This window comes from Phacochoerus africanus, chromosome 5, assembly GCF_016906955.1.
Source record: "Phacochoerus africanus isolate WHEZ1 chromosome 5, ROS_Pafr_v1, whole genome shotgun sequence".
NCBI lineage: Eukaryota > Metazoa > Chordata > Mammalia > Artiodactyla > Suidae > Phacochoerus > Phacochoerus africanus.
Genome location: NC_062548.1, coordinates 16,387,717 through 16,411,618, shown reverse-complemented (window position 1 = coordinate 16,411,618; position 23,902 = coordinate 16,387,717). Strand labels below are relative to the sequence as shown.

Sequence of the window (23,902 nt, the reverse complement as noted above, 5' to 3'; positions counted from 1 at the left end):
CTAATATTATCGGGAGAAAAAAAAAAAAAAAAGCCCACTGCTCACCTTTGGAGGTTGCTATGGTGCCAACTCATTATTCCAAAACCATTTAAATAAAAGGAAAGAATCAAGCATTTATCCTGTCTTTCCTATTTGAATTGTATTTCAGAGTATCCAAATAGTTGATGAAGGTAAGTTTTTTCTTTTTCTTTTTTTTTTGCGGGGGGGTGGCGGGTAGAAGAATTATGGCAAATACATGCAAGATGAATCTAAAATTTTAAAATTTGCTATTTCATAAGCCCTAATGAAATAATGGATCCAGGCAATGATCCTGAGTGGCTGCTAAAACTATTAGGTGAAAGGTTGATGGAGAATTTTATAACGGATGGATCAGGCTGAAAATACACAGACCCACTGTTGAATCTGAACATCACTAAAATCTGAGACAGCCAGGTGGTATGTATCTCCTGATGAGATGGGGTAGGAAGTTTATAGCATCACCTAAAGTGTTCTTGCGGGAAAGAAGGAAGGGACAGAGGAAGGAAACTGAGTCTAATCAACCCTCTAGATCTAATTACGGCTTAGAGAAAACGGAGATTAGAGGAACGTGGTAAAGACATTAAGAGGATTCAATCTGCCAAGTCCTAGATTGTGCAAAATTTTTCAGGACAAATGATTTGGCATCTTCAGTAAATGAATGACGTGAGAACAATGAAGGTGAGGGGCAATGTAACAGATTAAAAGATACTTAGGCACATGGCTGGGGAGGATAAATTAGGAGTATGGGATTAGCAGATATGTACCACTATATAAAATAAACAATAAGAACCTTCTGTCTGTCTGTCTGTCTGTCTATCTATCTATCTATCTATCTAATCTGAATCACTTTGCTGTACACCTGAAGCTAATATTACAAATCAACTCTATTTCAATTAAAATTTTTTTAATTAATAAGAGGTATATTAACCAAATGCAATGTGTAGGCCTTGTTTGAAGCCAGATTTCAACAAGTCAGTTTTAAACATATACAGAATTGTTGTGGTTTTTGTTGTTGAGAAAATCCTCACAGAATTTTGAGATACATTCTTGAGAAACATGAACAGGGTAATGAATTTTACTAAGTGTAAACTTATTTTGAGCTTATGCTTAAAAAAGTCTTTGTGTTTTAGCAAAGTTTTTATATGCAGAATGATATGATGCCTGGGGATTTGCTTTTTAAAAGCGGAGAGGCAGTAGCTGAAAAACTCAGCAAAATGTTGATATTTGTTGAAGCTGAATGATTTGCACATTTGGATTCCTTAGACTGTTCTATTTCTTTGTATGTTTCACATTTTCCATAAGAAAACGTTGAATTAGAATAAAAGAAATTAACATACAGTGACAATTCTTCATTCTCCAATTTGTTTTGAGACAAATGTTTTACGTATGTATATATGCAAGAAACAAATATAAATACCAAATATAAATATTAATAGCAAGAAACAAAATCATCTAACCCCCTCATGACTCGGGGTGGAATTCTCAGCCTGTACAAAATGACCATTAAAGAAATTTTAGAAACTCTATGAAGCCATTTTATTCTAGAATTTTGAGATATAGTCACTTCACGTTGCTGCTATCCTTTGGAAGATCTCTTGAGGAAGGTTTGGTTGGGGGGGTGTGTGTGTGTGTGTGTGTGTGTGTGTGTGTGTGTGTGTGCACATGCACATACATGTGTTTTTTCAGCTTTCTATACATATGAGTCTATTTTTCTTATTTAAAAGAATAGCAACACATTTCAATGAAGATAGCAAAATAACCCTGTTATCTAAAGCCAGAAGCTGTTTAAAGGAGCTTCTTTCTGCTCTTTCTGTATCCTACAAAGCACCATTCTGCACCATGGGGGTATGTCCCATAGCTGTGAATGCTGGAAGAGCCAGATGTCACTGCAGATTTTAAATCTTTACAAGTAGGTGGCTCATGAGCTATGGTTCCAGTGGTGGCCTCCCCATCTCCTTTTGGGAGGTACCATAGGAGCAGACAGGCAAATGCAGTAGGACTGGATGAGCAGCTGGAAACTCATGTACTTGCATGAAATTGGAGTATGGAGCAGAGATGCCAAAGCTCTAAACATCTTAAAAAAAAAACTAACATCTTTTACCCAAAACATTTCAGAAAAAAAGATGAAGAGTCCTCAATTTAAAAAAATTTACAGGGAGTTCCCGTCGTGGCGCAGCGGTTAACGAATCCGACTAGGAACCATGAGGTTGCGGGTTCGGTCCCTGCCCTTGCTCAGTGGGTTAACGATCCGGCGTTGCCGTGAGCTGTGGTGTAGGTTGCAGACACGGCTCGGATCCTGAGTTGCTGTGGCTCTGGCGTAGGCCGGTGGCTACAGCTCCGATTCAAACCCCTGGCCTGGGAACCCCCATATGCCGCAGGAGCGGCCCAAGAAATAGCAACAACAACAACAACAACAAAAAAGTCAAAAGAAAAAAAAAAGAAATTACAATTTTCCTAGCTCTTTAATTCTTCAGGGGTAGAATATATGGCGACTAAGCCATGGACTCAAACCATAGACGTCAGCATGTTCTAGCTCCACAGAGTCAGCCCAAACTAGAAGCACCACTGTCCAGCGGTCCCGAGAGTGGGACACCCTACACTTGCTCTGGAACCCTGTCCCCATTCCTACTCTTGGCTGCAATCCCACCCTATTCCTAAATTCCCTTGACAACTCGCTGCCAGGTCAGAGAAGACTGTTGCTACTCCAACCCAACATTTCTCAAACGGAACTTCTCGAATTCCCACCTACAGACCTCGTTCTCTGCCAGTGTTCTCTAAGTGAATCCACCTAGCTGCTCAAAGAGCTGGGGGGCATCCTTCATTCATTCCTCACGTTCAATCATCCACCAGTTGCTGTTAATCACACCTCCTGAATGGTGCCCAGATCCATCACTTCCTCTCCATGCCTGCTGTTTCGAAGGCTGACTTTGGGTACTTAACTCACACTCTTCTCTCAACTGCCATCATCTCACTCTCTCTTGGTTTTTCTTCTTATTCCAGGTCACTTCTTCTCAATCTACTTTCCAGTTGCTCCCTTCATGCGTTATATGTTGCTTTTTTCTGGACTTCTGTCTTATCCCCTCTTCTTTCTCCAGGCAACCTGTTCTCTCTCTCTTGAAACTCTGAATATGATCTACAGACCAAAGATGCCCAAGTCTATCTCAGGTTTTGTCCTCTCTACTGAGCTTTTTTTTTTTTTTTTTGCTTTTTAGGGCCACACATGTGGAATATTGACATTCCCAGGCTAGGGGTTGAACTGGAGCTGCAGCTGCTGGCCTACTCCACAGCCACGGCAATGCAGGATCCAAGCCGCATCTGCAACCTGCACCACAGCTCGTGGCAACACTGGATCCTTAACCCACTGAGCAAGGCCAGGGGCTGCTTGGATACTAGTTGGGTTTGTTACCACTGAGCCACAGTGGGAACTCCTCTTCTCTCCTCAGCTTAATTGCCACACAACCAACTGCCTACTGGATGAACTGGATGGTGTCAGAACTTCAGACTCCCCACATCTCCAACAGAGAGTATCATCTTCTGCCTTCTCCCAGACCTCCCCCAGTGGTGCTCCTCATCTCAGAGAACAGCATCGTCATCTCCCAGGTTTTAAGCTAGTACCTTGGGAGTCTACCTTGACCCCCACTCTCCTTAATCCCCTCTATGCACTCAATCCTCAGATCCTGTCTCTTCTGCTTTCTGAATATGTCCATTTCTCTCCTACTTCCCAACCAGACTCTCTCACTGCTCCTTCTCTGAGTCCATTCAGCTTTATCACCCATTTGCCACATGGCAGTCATCACAATGATCCTTTTATCAAAAGAAAAGTCTGATAACCTCATTCCCCTTAAACACCTTCAAAGGATCTGGTTTTCCTCTTCATTTATCTGCTCCAGCCATCTAACCCTCAAAGTTCCCAGAATCCATTTCCCTCTCTGTCGAGAGACATGTTCCTACAATCTTTTCTTAGCCTCTCTGCTTCAATTTTCTATGCTGAAAACTCCACCTTGTCCTGCTTTACCTTCACCCTATATTCCTGTCTGAAAAGCAGTTGTGGTGCTGGTCAATAACTTAAGATTAAGAACAAAGACCAAAAGGCATACGTTACTCATGTGGTCAGCTGAATGAGGACACAGTGCGTTGGTCTAGGCATGCTGGACCTGTGCAGACAGGCATGCCATTTGCACAGCATAATATGTCCTGTTAAGATAAGAGGAAGATGAGTCTCATGGCCCCAAGGGGTTTATGGGGGTCGTTAGCAGGATGTGCATCAGCAAGGAGAACGGGGTGCAAACCTAGGCACAGTTGAGTTGCCACAGATAGGCATGCCGTCTGCGGAAGCACAATGGCGGTTCTCTAGATGCTATGCACAGATAGCTGATGCCAGGCTTCCCAATGCTATTGACTGTTAAACGTCTAAAGGTCAGAGTAAAGGCGTAACCAGCTACCAGCTACATGACTTTAAAAAAAATAAAAAAACTATATTCTGCACCTATAGCTCCCTCCTCACTTGATGTCATCCTAAGGAGCACAATAAAAGCAGTGCGGTTTCTTGAGGCGGTGACCTTGAGTTCCCCAGCTCCCACCTTTGATTAAGATAAATGTCTCTGTGTCTTGTTTTGTTAACCTTTTCTTAAGTTTCACAGCGCCCGTTCTTCAGCGCTCACTTGCTGAGCTGGTCTCGGAATCTCTCAGAATTCTAAACCTCTATACATGCTCTTCTCTCTGTCTGGAATATCCCTTTTCTTCTTTAAACCATTTTACTGAGGCTTGATTGACATTAAAAAGCTGTACCTACTTTACATGACTTGATGAGCTTGGAGATAAGTATTCCCCTGTGAAACCATCACCACAATCTTGCTCTAAACATATACATCGCCCCCAAACATTTTTCTCCTGCACTCCTTACTTATTTTTATTGTTGTTATTAGTATTTTGTGATAAGAACATAAATCATATGATTATCTCAGCAGATGCAGAGAGAAACACTTGACAAAATTCAACATCTGTTCACGATAAAAACTCTTGAATAACTTAGGTGTAACAGGAACATATCTCAACATAATAAAGCCACCTATGAAAAGCCCACAGCTAATATCATACTCTCTGGTGAAAGGTTGAAAGCTTTTCCTCTAAGATTAGGAATAAGACAAGGGTGCCACTCTCACCATTTCTATTCAACATAGTACTGGAAGTTCTTGATAGAGTAATCAGGCAAGAAAAATAAATGAAATGTACCAGAATTGGAGAGGAAGAAGTAAGCCTGTCCCTTTGTGAAGATGACACAGTTTTATATATAGAAAATCCTAAAGACTTCACAAAGAACTGTTGTTTCCCATTAACAAATTTAGTAAAGTCTCAAAACACAAAATTAATATACAAACATCAGTAGCATTTCTATACAATAACAATGTATTATCTGAAAAAGAAATAAAGAAAAAATCCTATTTCCAATAGCATCAAAAACAATAACATACTTAGGAATAAACTTAACCAAGGAGTTGAAAGATCTCTCCTCTGAAAACTGTAAGACAATGATAAAAGAAATCAAAAAAACAAATAATTGGAAAGGTCTCCCATGGTCATTTGATTTGATGAATTAATGTTAAAATGTCCAAACTACCAAAAGTTATCTACAGACTCAATGCAATCTCCACCAAGATTCCAGTGTCATTTTTTACATAAGTTAAAAGAAAATTCTATAACTGATATAGAACCATAGAAGACCCCAAATCGCCAAAGCAATCCTAAGAAAGAACAAAGTAGGAGGCATCACACTTCTTGATTATAAGATAGATTACAAAGTTATAGTAATCAAAACAGTATGGCACTAGAATAAAAACAAATAAATAGATCTATAGAACAGAATCAAGAGCCTGGAGCCAAGCATATACAGTCAGCTAATACTTGACAAGAGCACCAAGAATACTCAATGGAGAAAAGACAGTCTTTTCAATAAGTGGTGCTGGGAAAATTGGATATTCACATGTGAAAGAATGAAAGTGGAGCTCTATCTTACACCACTCACAAAAATTAACTAAAAATAGATTGAAGACTAAATGTAAGACCTGAAACCATGGAACTCCTAGAAGAAAACACAGGTAAAAAGCTCCTCAATATGGGTCTTAGCAATTATTTTGTTTGAATGTGATACCTAAAGCACAAGTAACAAAATAAAAAATAAGCAAGGAGATTATGTCTGCATAGCAAAAGAAACAATCAACGATGTGAAATGACAACTTATGGAATGGGAAAATTAGCTGCAAATCATATAGATGATAAAGAGTTAATATCCAAAATAATTTTTTTAAACTCATGCAACTCAATAACAAAACAACAATAACAACAAACCAACAACAAACATTAAAATCAAATAAGCCAATTAAAAATGGGTAAAAGATCTAAATAGACATTTTTCCAAAGAAGATTTTATGAAAAACCAACAGGTACCTTAAAAAATGCTTGACATCACCAGCATTATGGAAATGCACAGCCACAATGAGATATCACCTCATGCTCCTGGAATGGCCATACTCAACATGAGATAACAAATACTGGTGAATATGTGGAGAAACAGGAACCCCTGTGCACTGTTGGTGGCAGCCCTGGAAACTGGTTCGGCCACTATGGAAAACAATATTGAGAATCCGCAAAAAATTAAGAATAGAACTAGCATATGATCCAGAAATTTTACTTCTGGGAATACAGGTGTTGGAAACAAAAACACTAACTTGAAAAGATATCTACACCCACATGTTCACAGCAGTATTATTTACAATAGCCTAGACATGGAAACAACCTAAGTGTCCACCAATGAATGAAAGGATAAAGAAGTTGTGAGACACACATACAATGGAATATTACACAGCCATAAAAGGAAACCCTCCCATTTGCAACAACATGGATGGGCCCTGAGGGCATTATACTAAGTGAAATAAGTCAGAGAATGACAATTACTGTATGCTCTCACTTATATGTAGAATCTAAACCAAAAACTAAGAACAACTTATATGTAGAATCTAAACCAAAAACTAAGAACAACAACAACAACAACAACAAAAAACCCCAACTTTTAGAAAATTAGATCAGATTTGTGGTTACCAGAGTCAGGTAACTGGGGGAGAGAAATGAAGAGAGTGGTAAAAAGGCACAAACTTCCAATTACAAGATAAACATATATTAAGGATGTAATGCACACCTTGATGACTATAATTAACACTGCTGTGTATATCTACCTATATTTGTATATGTAGAGTATATACAAATTTATACATATTCTACATATTCATATATTCTATATATTCTATATATGAATGGACTATATATATGGTATATATCACAGTTGTTAAGAAAGTAAATCCTAAGAGTTCTCACCACCAGGAAGTTTTTTTCTTTTTTTGCTTTCTCTTTTTATTATGTCTATCAGAGATGATGGATGCCACCTAAACCTACTGCAGTAATCATTTCACAATATATGTAAGTCAAACCACCATGCTGTACATCTTAAACTTACACAGCGTCCATTGTATCTCAGCCAATCAATATTTTTTGAAAAGAACACTTAACATAAGATGAACCCTTTCTGCAGAATTTTAAGTATACAATACAGTATTAACTACAGTCATGATGCTGCCCAACAGATCTCTAGAACCTAATCATCTGCCATGACTGAAAGTGCTTGGAACATTCCTACTCCTCCACTCCACTCCCACACCTTCTTAGCCTATCTACATTCAACTCATCTTTTTTTTTTCTTTTTTTGGTCGTGCCCAGGGCACATGGGAATTCTCGGGCCAGGGATCTAACCTGTGCCATTGTAGTAACTACAGCCACAGCAGTGACCATGCTGGACCCTTAACCCACTGAACCACCAGGGACTCATTTTTAGCTCATTTTTACTGTCTTCAACATCATTTCCTTAGGGAGGCTCTTCCAACCTCCCGAGACTGGGTTCTACCTCTGGCTATATTCGATTACATCATCCCCTCATCCTGTCTTTTCACACTCTTCACATTGGTAATTATTTGTTACATGAATGCATTTTCTGCCTGACTCTAAACTTTATGGAGATGGAGACCAGGCTGTCTCCTGTGTTCTGCCCAGTGAGGGACTGCCAGAATAGAGAAGGCTCTCAGCATGTGTCCCTGTTATATCCAAAAGCATTCAACTGAACTGTTGGCTACCGGAAATACATGCATCCAGATTAAAGACCAGTCTGTGACACCCCAAGGCCAAGCTCCAGACAAGACTGGGAACTTTGCTCCGAATTACATCACAGGTATTACTCTAACCTGCACTATGAAGACATACCCATAGCCAGAGATGACCAACGCCAGCAGGGGGGAGAACCAAAGACTCATGCAATCTAAGGATTGGGAAAATGACACAGAACTGATGGTCTTGTGCCCTCCAGGAAGGAGCATCATCCAAATCATAACAGCCAACAGATGTAGAAGATCTGAGCCCGAGAGCTCCGAATGGAAGACCCAGGCTCAAGAGGCTTCTGGACATTGGGGATTTTGATGTCAGGGGCCTCAGAGAGAGTGAGGGTGGGATCTATCCTGCTTAAGATGATGCTGGATAATGAGTTCCAAACCCATGGACAGAGGAATGGCTGGGTGGGGACCAGAGCATCAGTCAACAGCTCTTTTCAGAGCTGCCTCATGTTTCTGCTTGAGCTGAAATATCCATCTTCACTCTCAGACATCAATACTTGTGATTCTTTTTTTTTTTTTCTTTTTGACTGCCTCATGGCACATGGAGGTCCCAGGCGAGGGATCAGATCTGAGCCACGGTTGCAACCTATGCCGCAACTGTGGCAATGATGGATCCTTTAATCCACTGTGCCAGGCTAGGGATGGAACCTCTGGTGCTGCAGAGACACCGCCAATCCCTCTGTGCCACAGCAGGAACTGCACTGCTTGTGATTCTTGAACTTTCAGAGTCAGACACCAGAGATTATGTATATACCATCAGCACCCCTCCCCAACCCCAAGCCCTTTATCAGGCCTTCAGACTCATACTGAATTATACCACCAGCTTGTCAGAGATAAGAGAGAACCAAAAAAACCAACCAACCAACCAACCAACCAGCCAGAAACAAACAAACAAACAAAACAAGAGATGGGGCAAAGAGGAAGTAGGAGCTTCCACATTCATTTAGGGTCTGGGGCTTTGGCCACCCCAACAGCCCATAATTTCTAAACAGTCCCTCTGAAGGGGGAAATTCTTCAGATCTGCTCCTGAAATTATCCCTGTTGGCTCAGGAACTGTGTGGGCCTTGCCTGTAGGCCACCCTACAGGTCTTCTCAAGTGCACTGGGCTGGCAAGATGGCAGATACGCCAACCTGGGGCCCACCTGAGTCATAAGAATGACATCAGGAAAATGGTGGCACCCAGGATCATCTCAAACTATGCCACCATCCGTCGTGGGATGCAGCTCAAACTCTGGTTTTTAAGAGCATTATTCTTGCGTGGTGTAAAACAAAATACGCACACCCTTTGTACATCATTCCCCTTGACGTGAGCCTAAATCCTTTACCTGGGACTGGTGTGGAGCCTTCTGCAAAAGCTGCACCAAGAGAAGGGTCCTGGGGGCTGGGCTGGGCCGGGTAGGAAGATTATCACACCTGTGCCACCCCGCCACCTTTGTTGACGTACCTCCATCATGAGTCATTGGTCTCAAAAATATTTTCAACAACAATGTACACACACAGGAATTCTGCCTTTTATTCAGTCTTTGAGATCCCTGATGAACTGAGACTTTTGCTAATGGCTTGAGGAGCTGACAGTGTTTTTCTACTGCCTTCCTTTCAGAATGGCTGCCACACAGGATCCAGTGGTTGTGTGTGTGTCATTCTTTTATACGGGGGTTCAGAATAAGGCTGCCTTTTTCTTCCCAAAGATGACTGATAAAACAAAGAAACCTGAAGCCATCTGATTTTACACCACTTCCAAGAAATCTATCTGGTCTTTTCTCCCCAGAGAATTTTTTTTTTTCCTCTTACCATTTACACGGGTTACTATAATATATGCCTTGTTAACAGCTTCTGATTAATTTTACTCAGGACAAGATGAAACTTCTCAATTTCTAATCTCATTTATTTCCTCATCCTGGAAAGCCTTTTTTCCCCTCCACTGTATTGATTGTTTTGGTTGCAGGCAAGCTTGCCTTTCATCTGAGCAACAGCCCTGAAGTCAACCCTCTGGCTTTGTCCCCTGAACCACAGTAAGACTTTCTAGCCTTCCTATTCTTGTGACACATCTTTCCTTGCTGAAGATGAGATTAAAAAGGAACCAAAAATGTCAAAGAGTAGAAGGATCACAGATGGACCTAGTTCTTGGTGAAAGAAATCACAAAGATAAATGTTCTCATATTAAAATTCCCCCCCCCCTTAACAAAGCACAGGATTCTGTCATTTCTTACAGGTTATTACAGGTTAATTTGTATAAATGTATGTGTGTATACTTTATTCAGTTATATATATGTATTTAGGTGTGTATATATCACATAAAGCTCTGATTGTTTTCAAGTAGTAGAGATGCTTTCTTAATACTGTATATTTCAAGGAGGGCCTTGAAGGATGTGGACTCTCACCTGGGCTCCTTTCTGAGAAAAGGTACCTATTTGCCAGGAAGCCGGTTAAGGTTGGGCATAGCCCAGGTGGTAACAGAAGCACCCAGAAGACTTGTTAAAACACAGGCTGCTGGATGCCACTCCAGAGATCCTGGGTCAGTAGATGTGGGATGGGCCCCGAGAACCTGCATTTGTCACAGGTGCCAGGCGAGGTGGATGGTGCTGGCCAGAGACCACACCTGGAGAACCACAGACTACTGTGTGGGTGGTGGCTAACGTGGACCCTGAACCTAGGCCTTGGGCTTTACATGGCACCAACAGCATTCAATTCCTGCTTTAAAAATCAGCTGGAAAACAAGGCCTCTCTGGAAAGTCAGCTCAGCCTCAAGGATGGGAGGTAAGAGGCATGAACATTTCCAAACCTCCAGTGTGGGTGCTGGATATGCCGGGATAAGAGGCAGGTGACTTCACACAATGGGGGACCCATGCCCCACCCACGCCAGGATTTCACAAAAACACATGGACAGCAGCCAGGTGCTAAGCAGCCCCAGAGAAGACAAGCCAGGGAGCAGGCTCTGGCCCCATCACTCCAGCCTGTTGCAAGGAATGGAGTGGAAATCACCAGCCCTCAGCTGACAGCACAGGGGCTGGGCTGCACTGCGGCGCTGAAATCGACAAGCCCCTCCCCTCTACAGGATGGCGCAGCCACGCAGGACCATTGCCACCATCACCACGGGGCCTGGCAGAGCCTCACACCGAGGCCTTTGCCAGGTCCAGGTCACTGCAAAGTGAATGCCTGGAACATTCTTACTCCTACACTCCACTCCCACACCTTTTTTTTTTTTCTTTCTCTTTTCTTTATGGCCTCACCTGCTGCTTACGGAAGTTCTCAGGCCAGGCGTCAAATCAGAGTCACAGCTGGGGCCTATGCCACAGCCATGGTGACGCCAGATCTCAGCTGCATCTGCAACCTATGCCTGTGACTTGTGGCAACGCTGGATCCTTAACCTACTGGGCCAGGGCAGGAATCGAACCAGCATCCTTACAGAGACTATGTCAGGTTCTCAACCTGCTGAGCCATAATGGAAACTCCCCACTCCCATATCTTCTTAGCCTATCTAAATTCAACTCATTTCCACCCCCCCCCCTTTTTTTTGGCCATGCCTACAGATAGGGAGGGTGGGAGACCAACATCTTAGCAAGCCTTGGCAGGGGGTCCCGCTGCTACCACCTCCTCACTCCCCGGAACACAGCTGCTGTGGCCATCACATCTGAGGGGCCCGCCTATTCCCCTAAACCCTCCACCTGTGCCCCCCACCGCCGCCTCCTATGGTTCCATCCATCACCCCAGTGCCCCCTCTGCTGGTGGGGTCTTAGCCTCTGCTGGCTTCCTTTTCACAGCAAACAGACATTCAAGTCTCTCTTATTAAAAATATTAACTTATCAAAATAACTTGTGTAAAATTACTAACATTTTAATGATGTTACAAATATTGGGTAGAAATAGACATAGGATAATTTTATAACTTTTGATAAAATTGATATTAAAATTTAAAAATTTTTAAAAAGAGCAACCATCTCAATGCAGGGCTTCCTTCAGCTCCTTCCTTTCACAGCTCAAGTACCTGGGCTAGTTTCGCCTTGCATTTAACCCTCGGACTTGTCTTCATGATGTCACCACTTCTACAGGTGTCAGGGTCCCTGTCGGCCTTCAGTCAGTCATTCATCTAACAGATACATACTGAGCCCTGGGTTAAGCCTGGTTTTCCAGGCCTGGGATGCAAAGGTGAGGGCTGTAAAGATCTGTGTCCTTTGAAGCTTGCAATGGAGCGAGAGGAAGGTAGAGAAATGCAAGACACCTAGGAGATAAGTCAGTCCCCCCGTGTGCTAGAAGCAGATGAGGGCCAAGGAAAAGAGCAGCAGGAGGAAGGATGAGGAGGTGGGAGAGGAGCAGACTACTGAAGTTACAGGCCAAGTTCAACATGGTGGGTCCAAATCTTTTCCTTCCATCAAAGTCCGAATGGAGAACAGACTTGTGGTTGCGGAGGGGGAAGGAGTGGGATGGACTGGGAGCTTGGGGTTAACAGATGCAAACTATTGCCTTTGGAGTGGATAAGCAACGGGATCCTGCTGTATAGCACTGGGAGCCATGTCTGGTCACTTATGATGGAGCATGATAGTATGAGAAAAAAGAATGATCATACATGTATGTATGACTGAATCACCTTGCTGTGCCATATAAAATTGACAGGACCCTTAGAAAAAGTAAAAATCATTATAAATGTAAAAAAAAATTGTAACCTTAGCTGGGCTAATTTCCTTTGGCTAATTATCACAATTTTAGTGGATTAAAACAACACGAATTAAAAATAATATAAGATAGGGAATATATATATATATATATATATATATATATATATAAATAAATAAAATACTAGGTCACTGCTGTACAACAGAAACTGGCACAATATTGTAAATCAACTATATTTTAATAAAAATGCCACAAATTAAAAAAAATGCAAATGGATGAATGCCGAGTGTCTGATAACAGGCATGGGCTCTTTCATTGCTGGGCTTTCAAAGGAATCCCGGGCAAATGCCATTTAGGAAAGAACCTTGCCTGGAATTGAAAGCACAAGGAGAGTCTGCAGCCTCCAAAAAGGAGTGGTTTTAGGACCCAGGGAAGGTCCCCGCCATCCCCTTTGCTCCTGCAGCCTGGATGTTCATGGATGGTCATGAGGACAGGAGGACGCCTTTCAATCCACGAAAGGGGCTCAAGGGTAGCTGAGGGGCCGGCGCGGTGCCTTAAGGGTCCTGAGCCATAGGGATAAGGAGGGAAGTCGGACACAGAGAGTAAGCAGGCTTTGGCTGGGGTAGGGGTTCTGTACTGGGTACCTGCTTAGCAGAACAAAAGCGTGATTCCAGCAGAGGAAGGGGGAAGAAATTCAATACACATAAACCTTACTGCTGTGACCTGAGTTGTTTTTTCCAACAGGCCCGCTTCCCAGGGGCTCGGGCAGGCAAGAGTTCAGGACAAGGGGCAGCAGGGACACAGAGACCCCTGCCAGGCATCCCCCAGCCCCTCCTTGTGACGTGGAGGAAGACCTACCAGTTAGTTAAGTGGTTACCAGGCCCTTTTTAAAGGAGTCCTCCCCCAACACCCCTCATGGGGGCTCATTCATTCTACCTCTACAATGAGGAGGTTGGAAGGCATCCAACATTTTTTTTTTTTTTTACAGTAGAATTCATTTTTCAAACACAATCTTGAGCAGAACCCAGTACATACAATATCCAGAAAGTGGAGCCAGTTTGGACACAGGAGGCCGGCAAGAGGCCCATTCTGTCTTCTTCCCCTTCCCCCTGCCCCTCCTCCTCCCTAGAAGCATTTCGGAGGAAAGGGCGAGGCCCACAGAACCCGGGCCTGCTCTCCTATGATGTACATGAACAGTCAAAACACTAGGATGGAAATTCTAATTTAAGGAGATGATTTAATTTTAAGAAAGATTTAAGGAGCGTGTGAAACTGAACGGGAGTGAGAACCAAATTCTCCAGCTCGCATTCGGATTGGGTCGCCCCGGCGTGGACAAGGTGCTCAAACATTCAAGGGTCGGGGATGGGGGGCGGGGGAGCTCAGGTTTCCCCTGAGGAGGGGTGACAGCCCTGTTGGAACATCTTTAGGGACAGAGGTGGGGTGTCACATTCATCAGCTCAGGAAGCTTTAAATTCACCTTAAAAACGACCAGGCAGTGGTGCGCAAACATAAACAGACCAAGAGGAAAGGTCGCCATGCCACAAACCTTGATTCCGAGTTCGATATTTTCTCCTCCATACACATCCATCCCGGGGTCCAGAAGACCAATTTCACCAAAGAACTTCCTGTTGACCACAAACGAGCAGCCAATCATGGCTGGGGTCCTGCGGGAGAGAAAAGGAAGCCGCTGTCATGTGATACAGACCCAAGGAAATATTACTGAGCCACGAGACAAGGAAATCCTGCCTCTGCAACGTCACAGAGGGACCTTGAGGGAGTAAGTCAGAGAAAGGCAAATACTGCAGATCTCATGTTATCTGTGGAATCTACAAAAGCCAAACCTATAGAAACAGAGAGTAAGAAAACCATGACGCGCAAAGACACATGGACTCCAGTGTTCACTGCAGCACTATTTGCAATACCCAAGACATGGAAACAACCGAAATGTCCTTCGACAGAGGAGTGGATCAAGAAGAGGTGGTACATCTACACAATGGAATATGACTCAGCCATTAAAAGGAACAAAATACCAGCATTTTTAGCAACATGGATGGACCTAGAAATTATCATGCTAACTGAAGTCAGTCAGACAATGAGACACCAACATCCAATGCTATCACTGACATGTGGAATCTGAAAAAAAGGACACAATGAACTTCTTTGCAGAACAGATACTGACTCACAGACTTTGAAAAAACTTATGGTTTCCAAAGAAGACAGTTTGGGGGGTGGGGGGATGTGCTGGGGGTGTGGGATGGAAATCCTATAAAACTGGATTGTGATGATCATTGTACAACTATAAATGTAATAAATTCTCATGGCACTTCTGTGACAGTGGCATGATAGGATGAGCATCCCAGACAGTGTCAAAGAAGCTCAAAGGTGAGAACAAGACGCATCTGCTCCCTGCGCCAGGGAGAAGAGCTCGACAAGCCGGAAGTGGGAGAGGGGAAGCCTGGAGAGGGAAGGGTCAACAGGAAGGGGTCAACTCCATGTCCTGAGGGGACGACACCGATCTGGGTGCTGGTTCTTCCAGAAGGGAGGAGACTCAGAGGAGACCCCTGGTGCCCAAAGGGGTCAATAATAAATGGCAAAGAAGGGGTGCCTAGTGGGAGAGATGACCAGATCTGCGGGGTGGATGGTGGCCAGAAAGTCTGGAAACAAAGACGACTACTTTATCATCTTTTATGTATTTATTCGCTTGATGATTTCTTCTAGGGTGGGGAAAAGGCGCATGTTGACCTAATGAACATCAGAGATAAAACCCATCTGAGGCAACACGTCATGGATGCATGTGCGGGAACGGATGGAAATGCAGGCTTAATACACTGTGTTCACTGTGATTGCGCAAGAAGCATGGAGCCACGCATCTCTAATGAGGGGAACACCCGATACCTTTTAACATATGACATGTGTTATAGTATAACATCAACAAAGCCTCTATTATATCTTTTGCCTGCTTCCAGACTTTACAGGTATCCTTGCATAATAAATCCATTCAGCAGGTATTTTCTCAGCACCTACCACCTCTAAGGCATTTTACGAGTGCGGTAAGGGGTAGAGAAACACATGATAGTTTCTGCATTCAAGCGACTAAGAGTTATTATTATTATCACTATTATTATGGCAGCCGTTTATCGAGCAATTACTATGTTTCCAGCAAAAGTGCAAAGCACATTTTGTGCACTGTCTCATTTAAAAACCTCCGCAGTCCTATGAAGGAGGTAGGACCATCTCCATTTAGCAGCGGAGGCCCACAGAAAGCTAGCGGCTTGGCTTGAATCACAGAACAGAGGTCAGGACCCATTCAACTTCAAAGCCTTTCACTCCAGCCGTTCTGCTTCACAGCAGCACTCTCCAGAAATGGCTTTGTGGAGGAGCTGGCAAAGCCCCAGACTACCACAGGCTAGAAAGGCTGTGAAGATGCTTTCCTGGGCAGGAGAGATATCTCATACAGGAGGCCCCATGAAACTCCACGGGGGCTGCCAGGAAGCTATTAGGTGGGAATCTCTTGAGCTGAACTTTAGACGGTAATATTAGATCCTCATCTGCTCCTTCAGACCTTGAACTTGCCTTTGCCATTAATGTCCAGATTTCTAACTCCACAGGCTAGCTCTTGGAACCTATGTGGTGCAGCAGCAATGGGGCTCACTGGAAAAAGAAGAGTTCAGGGTCAAATGGACCTAGTTTGAAAGCAGGTGCTGCCATTCATTACAAACTGTATCTGTGTTAGGTTAATGGAACCTCTGGATCCCAGTTAAGTCTCTGCAGAACGTCGCTGTGAAAAGATATGCCATGTGCCCAGTGCAGACAGCAGGACTCAATAAATAATGTTCCTTTGCTCACCATCAGATTTTTCTAGAAATCTCATGCCCATCACGCCTATGGACACAGGACACCGCCCTACCGGGGCAGCGGTACCAGCTCTACCAGGACAGCCACCCAATTATTTCCTGCAGCCCTTGGCCCCTCTGAGAGAAACAGCTGACCCCTAGCCTGGAAAAGTACTACGCCAGCCCAACCCCTGCCTCAGTCAACCAAACCAGGAATGGGCAGAGATCCCAGATTCCAACAGGGGTCAGTCGAATGTTGTTTTTCTTGAAACTTGGAATACAGACAAGGCTGGAAGCTGGAACTAGATTGGTCTCTTCCATCTGCAGGGCTCAGACTGCCATGTGGGGGCAGCTCTGGTGGTCTCTGTGCGTGCGGATGGGCCAGCTGAGGAAGGCAAATGCACAGTGGAGGTGTGAGACCACGAGGTGGGGGCTGCCTGCTGTCTTGGGCTGCTGTCTGCTGACAGGCTTGGCTCCACTCTCTGCCCCTGGGTCACGGGAGAGCCCCCTGTGCCTTTGTGATCTGTCCTTCTTGACTCAAACCCTCTGGATTCAAGAGGGTACTCTTTGCAACTAAATGGTGTCAGTGACACATCCTGCCCCCTGCCCCCATTTATGATCTGGAGGAGGGCGGATATCTTATCACATAGCTGGAAGAGGCAAACTGCAGGGAAGATTCACCCTGGGAGAGTTAAAAGCCAGGGTCACTCGAATGATGGAGAAATGCCAGTGACGTGAGTGCTTTGAGATGAGAGGTGTGGTCCCAGAACGGGACCAGTCTGCAGAGAAGGAGGGCAGGGAGGCTGGTGTCACCTCACAGAGCAAGTACTGAACACGTCAAGAAATTCTGAGACTTTAGACAATCTCTCCAATCCCTAAGGTCAATGTCTGAAAATGCCCAACATGAACACGCATGTGTGATTAAGATCTTGCTCCTAGATGCTCTATTTTCTAACCCCTCAGGGCAATCAGGGAAGTCAGGATCACAGGACACAGCCCATGGGTGAAAAGAATGTTTCTCTGGGATTGGCTCAGGATCCACCGACATCCGCATCACTGGGCTGGCTCCTCATACAATGCAGATTCCTGGGTGTCACCCAGACCCTGGAACCAGACTCACAGAGATGAGACTTGGGAATGAGTGTTTGTACCAGCAGAACCACCCTGTGGAGCCGTCTCCCTCTTGGACTGACAGGTCTCTAAGAACAGAGAAGCTATCCATCTAATCTCCCCTTATATTCCCAGGACAGAGTGCCTTGAAGACACAGAGCTGGCTGTGGTTGAATGAATGAATGAATGTAACTGATCTGGGTGACCACTCCTGGTGGGGAAGGGCTCCCTGATGCCTCAGGGACAAACTGGCTGACCTGAACCAGAAGCCAAGGACAGTACGGGGGTGCGTGGTAGCGAGGGGAGAGAGGAAAGAGGGAAGGAGAGGGAGAGACAGAGGAGGAAGGGGAAGATGACGGGAAGGAGGAAGAGGAGGAGAGGGAAAGAAGGATTCAAAGCAAGACCTTTCACTGTCAAGGACACACCTCATCAAGGTTGCATCTTCCTTCCAGACAGTGCTCGGATCGCCCTTTGGGAAACATTTTTCCCGGTCAAGCAGCCTGATATTTTCATATAACTGGTCTTATCTAGATGATATGTTTTGGCTGCAGTGGCGAGCAGAGACGGAGTCCCGGTCTGAGTCATCCTGGGCCCCGGGCCTGCTGCTCACAGTTCTGTTCAGCATCTTCAACTGGGTCCCGTATCAGAAGCCCTAGGATTCCCCACGACACAGCAGAGAGGTCCCCTGGTACCACCTCATTAAAACTCCATCAGAGCAGCTGCCCAGGCTGGCACAAGGCCCCGCAGAGCCAAGCTGGCCTCTGTCTGCATCCTGGCAGGCTGTCAGAGCCCAAAGACGAAGGGTAGGAGGCTGGTCCTCATGCGACGAAGATGTGGAATGAGTGTGTGACCCTCACTGCTGTTGGTGGCATGTGGAAAGGTCCTCTAAAGGCCATGGTCAAAAACCTGCCACATGGAGTTCCCATGGTGGCTCAGCAGTAACGAATCCGACTAGTACCTATGAAGGTACAGGTTCGATCCCTGGCCTCGTTCATGGGTTAAGGATCCGGCGTTGCTGTGAGCTATGGTGTAGGTCGCAGACGTGGCTCGGACCCCGGACTGCTGTGGCTGTGGTGTAGGTCGGCAGCTGTAGCTCTGATTCCACCCCTAGTCTGGGAACCTCCATATGCTGCAGGTGGGCCCTAAAAAGCACACATGCACACACGCGCGCGCATACACACACACACACACACCCTGCCACAGTGTCAAGAGGGTGTCTGGGTGCCAATTCCTGTCTCGGTGCTCTAGGGAGGCCACATGCGACAGGGACGATGCAGAGGAGAGGCTGGAAGCAGCCTGGTAGACCAGCCCCCTGGGAAATGGCCTCCCTGCTAACCCCTAGTCCTGCAAAGAGCAGAGCTGCAAGGCTGCCCAGCCTTGCTGAGGGCAAGGCAAGGCTCAAGCAGGTGGCTGAGATACCCCTGGTCCCCATGGAGATTAAATAATTCAAAGGCATAGCCTCACCCACGGCCGGGCCAGCCAGTGTTGCTGGTGAGCTCAGTGGGGTGACGGCTCTGAATTCTGGACTGAGGGACAGCAGTCCTCTCTGCTCGGGAGAAGCAGATCCCAACAGAAAGCCCCTGCCCGGCCCTATCTGGGACCCTAAGCCCTGGTGGGGTCCCATTTCCCTTCTGTCAGCAGCATGGAGCCACAGTCTATGGCCCTTCAGAGCTGATGAGATTCTGGAACGTGAGCCAACAGGCTCCTCCTTCAAACTCCACTGCGATTAGCACCGTCATCGCAAACATTTCAATTCGAAATCATTCAAAAATGATAATCATATTAAGGGATCTGCCAACGTCTAACAGCTCCATTACAGAGGAGAAGAACGGAAATTAAAAATGATCGCTCTTATTGTTGCAGTGACGCGGAATGTATGCAACACACATGGTTGCAGCCGAGAGAGAGAGGGAGAGAGGGAGAGAGAGAGATGGGAAAGGGAGAGACAGCCCAGGACAGAGTGGCAGGCCCAGGACTCCCCAGCCGGATATGCAGAGCTTTGTCACTGTCATTGCTTCCTCTCCTCAGAGGCGACAAAGGACCATCTGTGTTCTAGACGAATCCACCCCCAGTACCCTGCCCTGGCTCCCTGCTGTCTCCTGAATTAAGCACCAGTTCTTCCTTAGCATCCCCACCCCCAAACACCTGTCCTGCATCTTGCCCCAGAGAGTCCATGGCCTGGCCACCCTGGGCAACTCACTGCTCCAGAAATGTCCCAGTTTACGCCTACACGTCCTTCTCCAGAAACACGTGCCACAAGGCCACCTCCATCCATCCAAATCCTACTCTCCCTTCAAAGAGAGTAGGATTTATCTTTTTTTTTTTGGTGGTGAGGAGGGGGAGGAATTATGTTACAAAAAAACAATACATATCTCTTCTGGAAAAAATATAGCTCGACAGAAGTAAGAAAACAAACAAACAAAAAAAACTCTTCTATGTTCTAGGACCATAAGCACTCAATGCTCTTGCCCAACCCCTATCTTTCCGGCTCACCTCCTCCTGTTCACCGAATCCACCCATCCTTCCCCCCCCACAAGGACCTCCAGTCCACTGGCTCTGCCACCTCGATGGGGGACACCCTCCTCCATGTTTTCTCCCTGCTCCCCAAGCTCCAAGCCATGCTTGGCTGTTGTAAGAGCCCTGGCTTCCCCCCTCTCACTTTGCTTTGTTGGCCAAACTCTGCTGCTGATAAGCACAAATTTGGGGGCTGATTTCTCTTTATATTCAGGGCTGAGAGTGTCCTGTGGGCCCCGAGTGCTGCCCTATAGTCTTCTCCAGGCCCAAGGGAGTTTCCCTCTCACTATCCTAGACAACTCTGTCCCAGCATCTCCATCTCCTTCCTCTACTAACCTCCAACACCTCCTCCTCCCTCCTCCCTCTGGCCTTGCCGCCTACATCCCTAAGGAAGCAGCAAACAAAAGAGAATGTCCCCACCCCCGCACATCCACTCACTTAGTGGCATCTGTCACCTGCCGCCTTCCTTTTGCTATAATTCACCTGTCCATGCTCTTAGCTGAGGCCAGCCCTCCACCCATCCTCTCTTGCTACTCAAGGACCTTGCTCCTGCAATCCCCCCTCTGCTAAATACACCTGCGTTAAATATCTTTTCTTATTTTCTATATTCTTGAGGACCTGACACTTGGGGCTTTGTTGACTGGGAAGAGACTGCCCCTTGTAAGGCTGGCTAATTCTTAAGGACAGCAACCCCCACCAGGCATGTCTTTACTATGCAAACTAACCAGCTGGAGCCCACACTCCCTCCCACCTCCTCTATCTGGTCTTTACACTCCAGGAGGCAACTTCTCTCTGTCCTGATCTTCCTGGGGCCAGGAACCAGACAACAAGTGACAGCCCCCTATACCGCCAAACATTCCAACAGCCAATCCTAAACCTGATGAGTTGCTTATGTTGCCTTGCCCATTTCTTCCAAAAGAAAATACAGGAAAGACTGGGGTCCATGCTTTCCCCTCACTCCTGCTTCCTAACTGCCCCAGGTGCTTCCCCCTATGGCCCTGTGTGGCAGGCCTCCTCCTCTTGGGAACGGAGGAAGGAATTATCCTTTTTAATGACAATGATCTCCTGATCTGCTGTCCTCACCACATCTGGATTAAAAAGTCCTGGGGGCATTTCAGAGCAACACTGCACATTACCTGTCTCCCTCCGGGGCTGGATCATTCTTAGCAGTTCACTTCACTGACAATTTCCCCTCTTGACCCACTTTCCTTACAGCTGCCTCATCGCATTTTCTGTGTCCCTTACAGCAAAGCCCCTTGAAAGAGCTGCTTACACCTGGTGCCTCCAATTCCTCTCTCCCGTCCTCCCCTGAGCCACTCAACTGGGCTCTCACCCTCATCTCTTCACTGCAAGTGCATCTGCAAAGGTCAAAAATGACACATCTTAAGCCCTAGAGCCGAATCTCGGTCTTCACCATGCGTGCCCTCCTCGCTGCATCTGATGCAGTGGTTCGGCCCCTTTCCTTGGCAGCAGACTCTCTACTGAGGGACCAGGCACCACACATGCCTGGCTGTCTTCAGGGACACCCCTTTCAATCTCCCTTGGTGACCCTTCCTTTTCTCTCTGATGTTTGTGGTGGAAGGACTCTAAGACAGAGCCCTTGAGTCTCTCTCTCTTTTTTTCCCTCCATCTACACTCACTCCTCGCTGATCGGGTTTGCTTCCTTGGCTTTCAATAGCTTGCAATTCCAATAGCTTCCTAATTTACACTTCACTCTGTTTTTTTTTTTTTTTCCCCCATCTTAGGGCCCTACCTGCAGCATATGGAAGTAGTTCCCAGGCTAGGGGTTGAATCAGAGCTATAGCTGCTGGCCTGCACCATAGCCACAGCAACTCAGGATCTGAGCTGCTTCTGCAACCTACACCACAGCTCACAGCAATGCCGAATCCTTGACCCATTGAGCAAGGCCAGGGATTGAACCCGAATCCTCGTGGATCCTAGTCGGGTTCGTTAACCACTGAGTCATGACGGGAACTCCCTACGCTCCACTCTGAATCCTTCCTCTGAACACCAGACTGGTACATCCAGTTCCCTGCTCAAGGTCTCATTATGTCTAAGAGACCCATCTCACCTTCTCTCCTGACTCAGATAATGTCACCTCCATTCTTCCAAAGGCTGCAATAAAGCACCTTGATGCTGGCCTTGGTGACAGTCAGGAGTCCTGGTGGCTCTACCTTCAGACTACATCTGGGATCTGATGCTACCAGGTAATCTGAGCCACCATCATCACAACCAATTTTAGCCCCCACACCATATTTTCAATCTGGGAGAAATGGTACAAGCACCAGGAGGGATGGGAACACATAGCACAAGGCACAGGGAAAAGAACGGGAATCTAAACGTCCTGCGAGGCGGTCACCCAACCACCTGGGACTCGGTCTCTTCATCAGTAAAGTGGGCATGAGACTCTGCCGAGAGGACCTGGCAGCACCACGGTGAGAATCTGATGCGATGATGAAAAGAGACATTCTCCATGTGTGACAACGTACTCAACACATGCGAAGTGTTGTCAAGGACTTTACAGAAAGGCAGAGGGAGGGAGGACAGAGGGGGAGGCAGAAGCAGGTGAGGGAGAATCCTGGCCAGTGGAGTCGATCCAAGAAATACATTGGGTCTGGAATGAGACGGGCAGAGAAGGCGGCCAGAGTTTTAGGAGGAAAGGGAAATAAGAAAGCCTGGTGCACTGGGGTCTAAAGGTATGAGGTCAGAGACGGCGGGTGTGTGAAAACACCCCGGGGAGAGGGTGGGGCAGTCACGGTGGCCCCAAGAGAACTGCCTGTCCAGCCTGCAACGGCAGGGCGAGGGATGCCTGCTCTGCAGATGGCCCAACCCATCCCGAGGTCACCTCCTCTCAGCCCTGGGGTTAGGGTCTGTGCCTCTGCCTGTGGAGTCCAGGAGAACACGTGTGACAGCCCACCTCTGGGCTGCTCCTGGCACCTGTTTGACCTGATGCCTCTGAGGAGGGGTCAAGTGTGCCTGCTCGTTTCTGCACTTGTTCATCTGGTCAACAAGCATGATGAGGCAATGGAGGATGCCTTTGTTAGACGAAGTGCCGGGCACTTGAGAAGATAAAAACACACTAGGATACGGTCCCAGTGGGGCAGCAAAATGAACACTAATTTTTGTTGTTTCTTGGTAAAAATGGCTTCGGGTAGAAGCTGTGGAGTTATATTTATATATCTATGTCTATATAGATATCAACATCTGCATCCAGATGGGTGAGTGAGGCTGTTGGAGTGGGAAGAAGAGACTCCAAGGGTGAAGGGTCAAGAAGGAGCTAGAGGAGTTCCCTTCGTGGCACAGCGGAAACGAATCTGACTAGGAGCCATGAGGTTGCGGGTTCGATCCCTGGCCTTGCTCAGTGGATTAAGGGTCTGGTGTTGCCGTGAGCTGTGGTGTAGGTCGCAGACGCGACTCAGATCCTGTGTTGCTGTGGCTCTGGTGTAGGCCAGTGGCTACAGCTCTGATTAGACCCCTAGCCTAGGAACCTCCATATGCCGTGAGTGCAGCCCTAGAAAAAGACAAAAGGACAAAAATAAAAATAAAAATGAATAAATAGATAGAGAAAAGAAAGAGCTAGAAAACGGAGACTCTGGCCTGTGGCCTA

At 46.1% G+C, this 23,902-nt stretch overlaps 1 protein-coding gene across 3 annotated transcripts in view; it reads right to left on the bottom strand.

The window, feature by feature from the left end:
* The window catches only part of GALNT17 (polypeptide N-acetylgalactosaminyltransferase 17), a 428,086-nt gene that overhangs the window by 85,529 nt on the left and 318,655 nt on the right, over positions 1-23,902 (bottom strand). For all 3 annotated transcript variants that reach the window (XM_047779921.1, XM_047779920.1, XM_047779919.1), the window contains exon 6: positions 14,385-14,502. In XM_047779921.1, the coding sequence (XP_047635877.1) occupies positions 14,385-14,502 (118 nt within the window). The remainder of the gene's footprint in view (positions 1-14,384; positions 14,503-23,902) is intronic.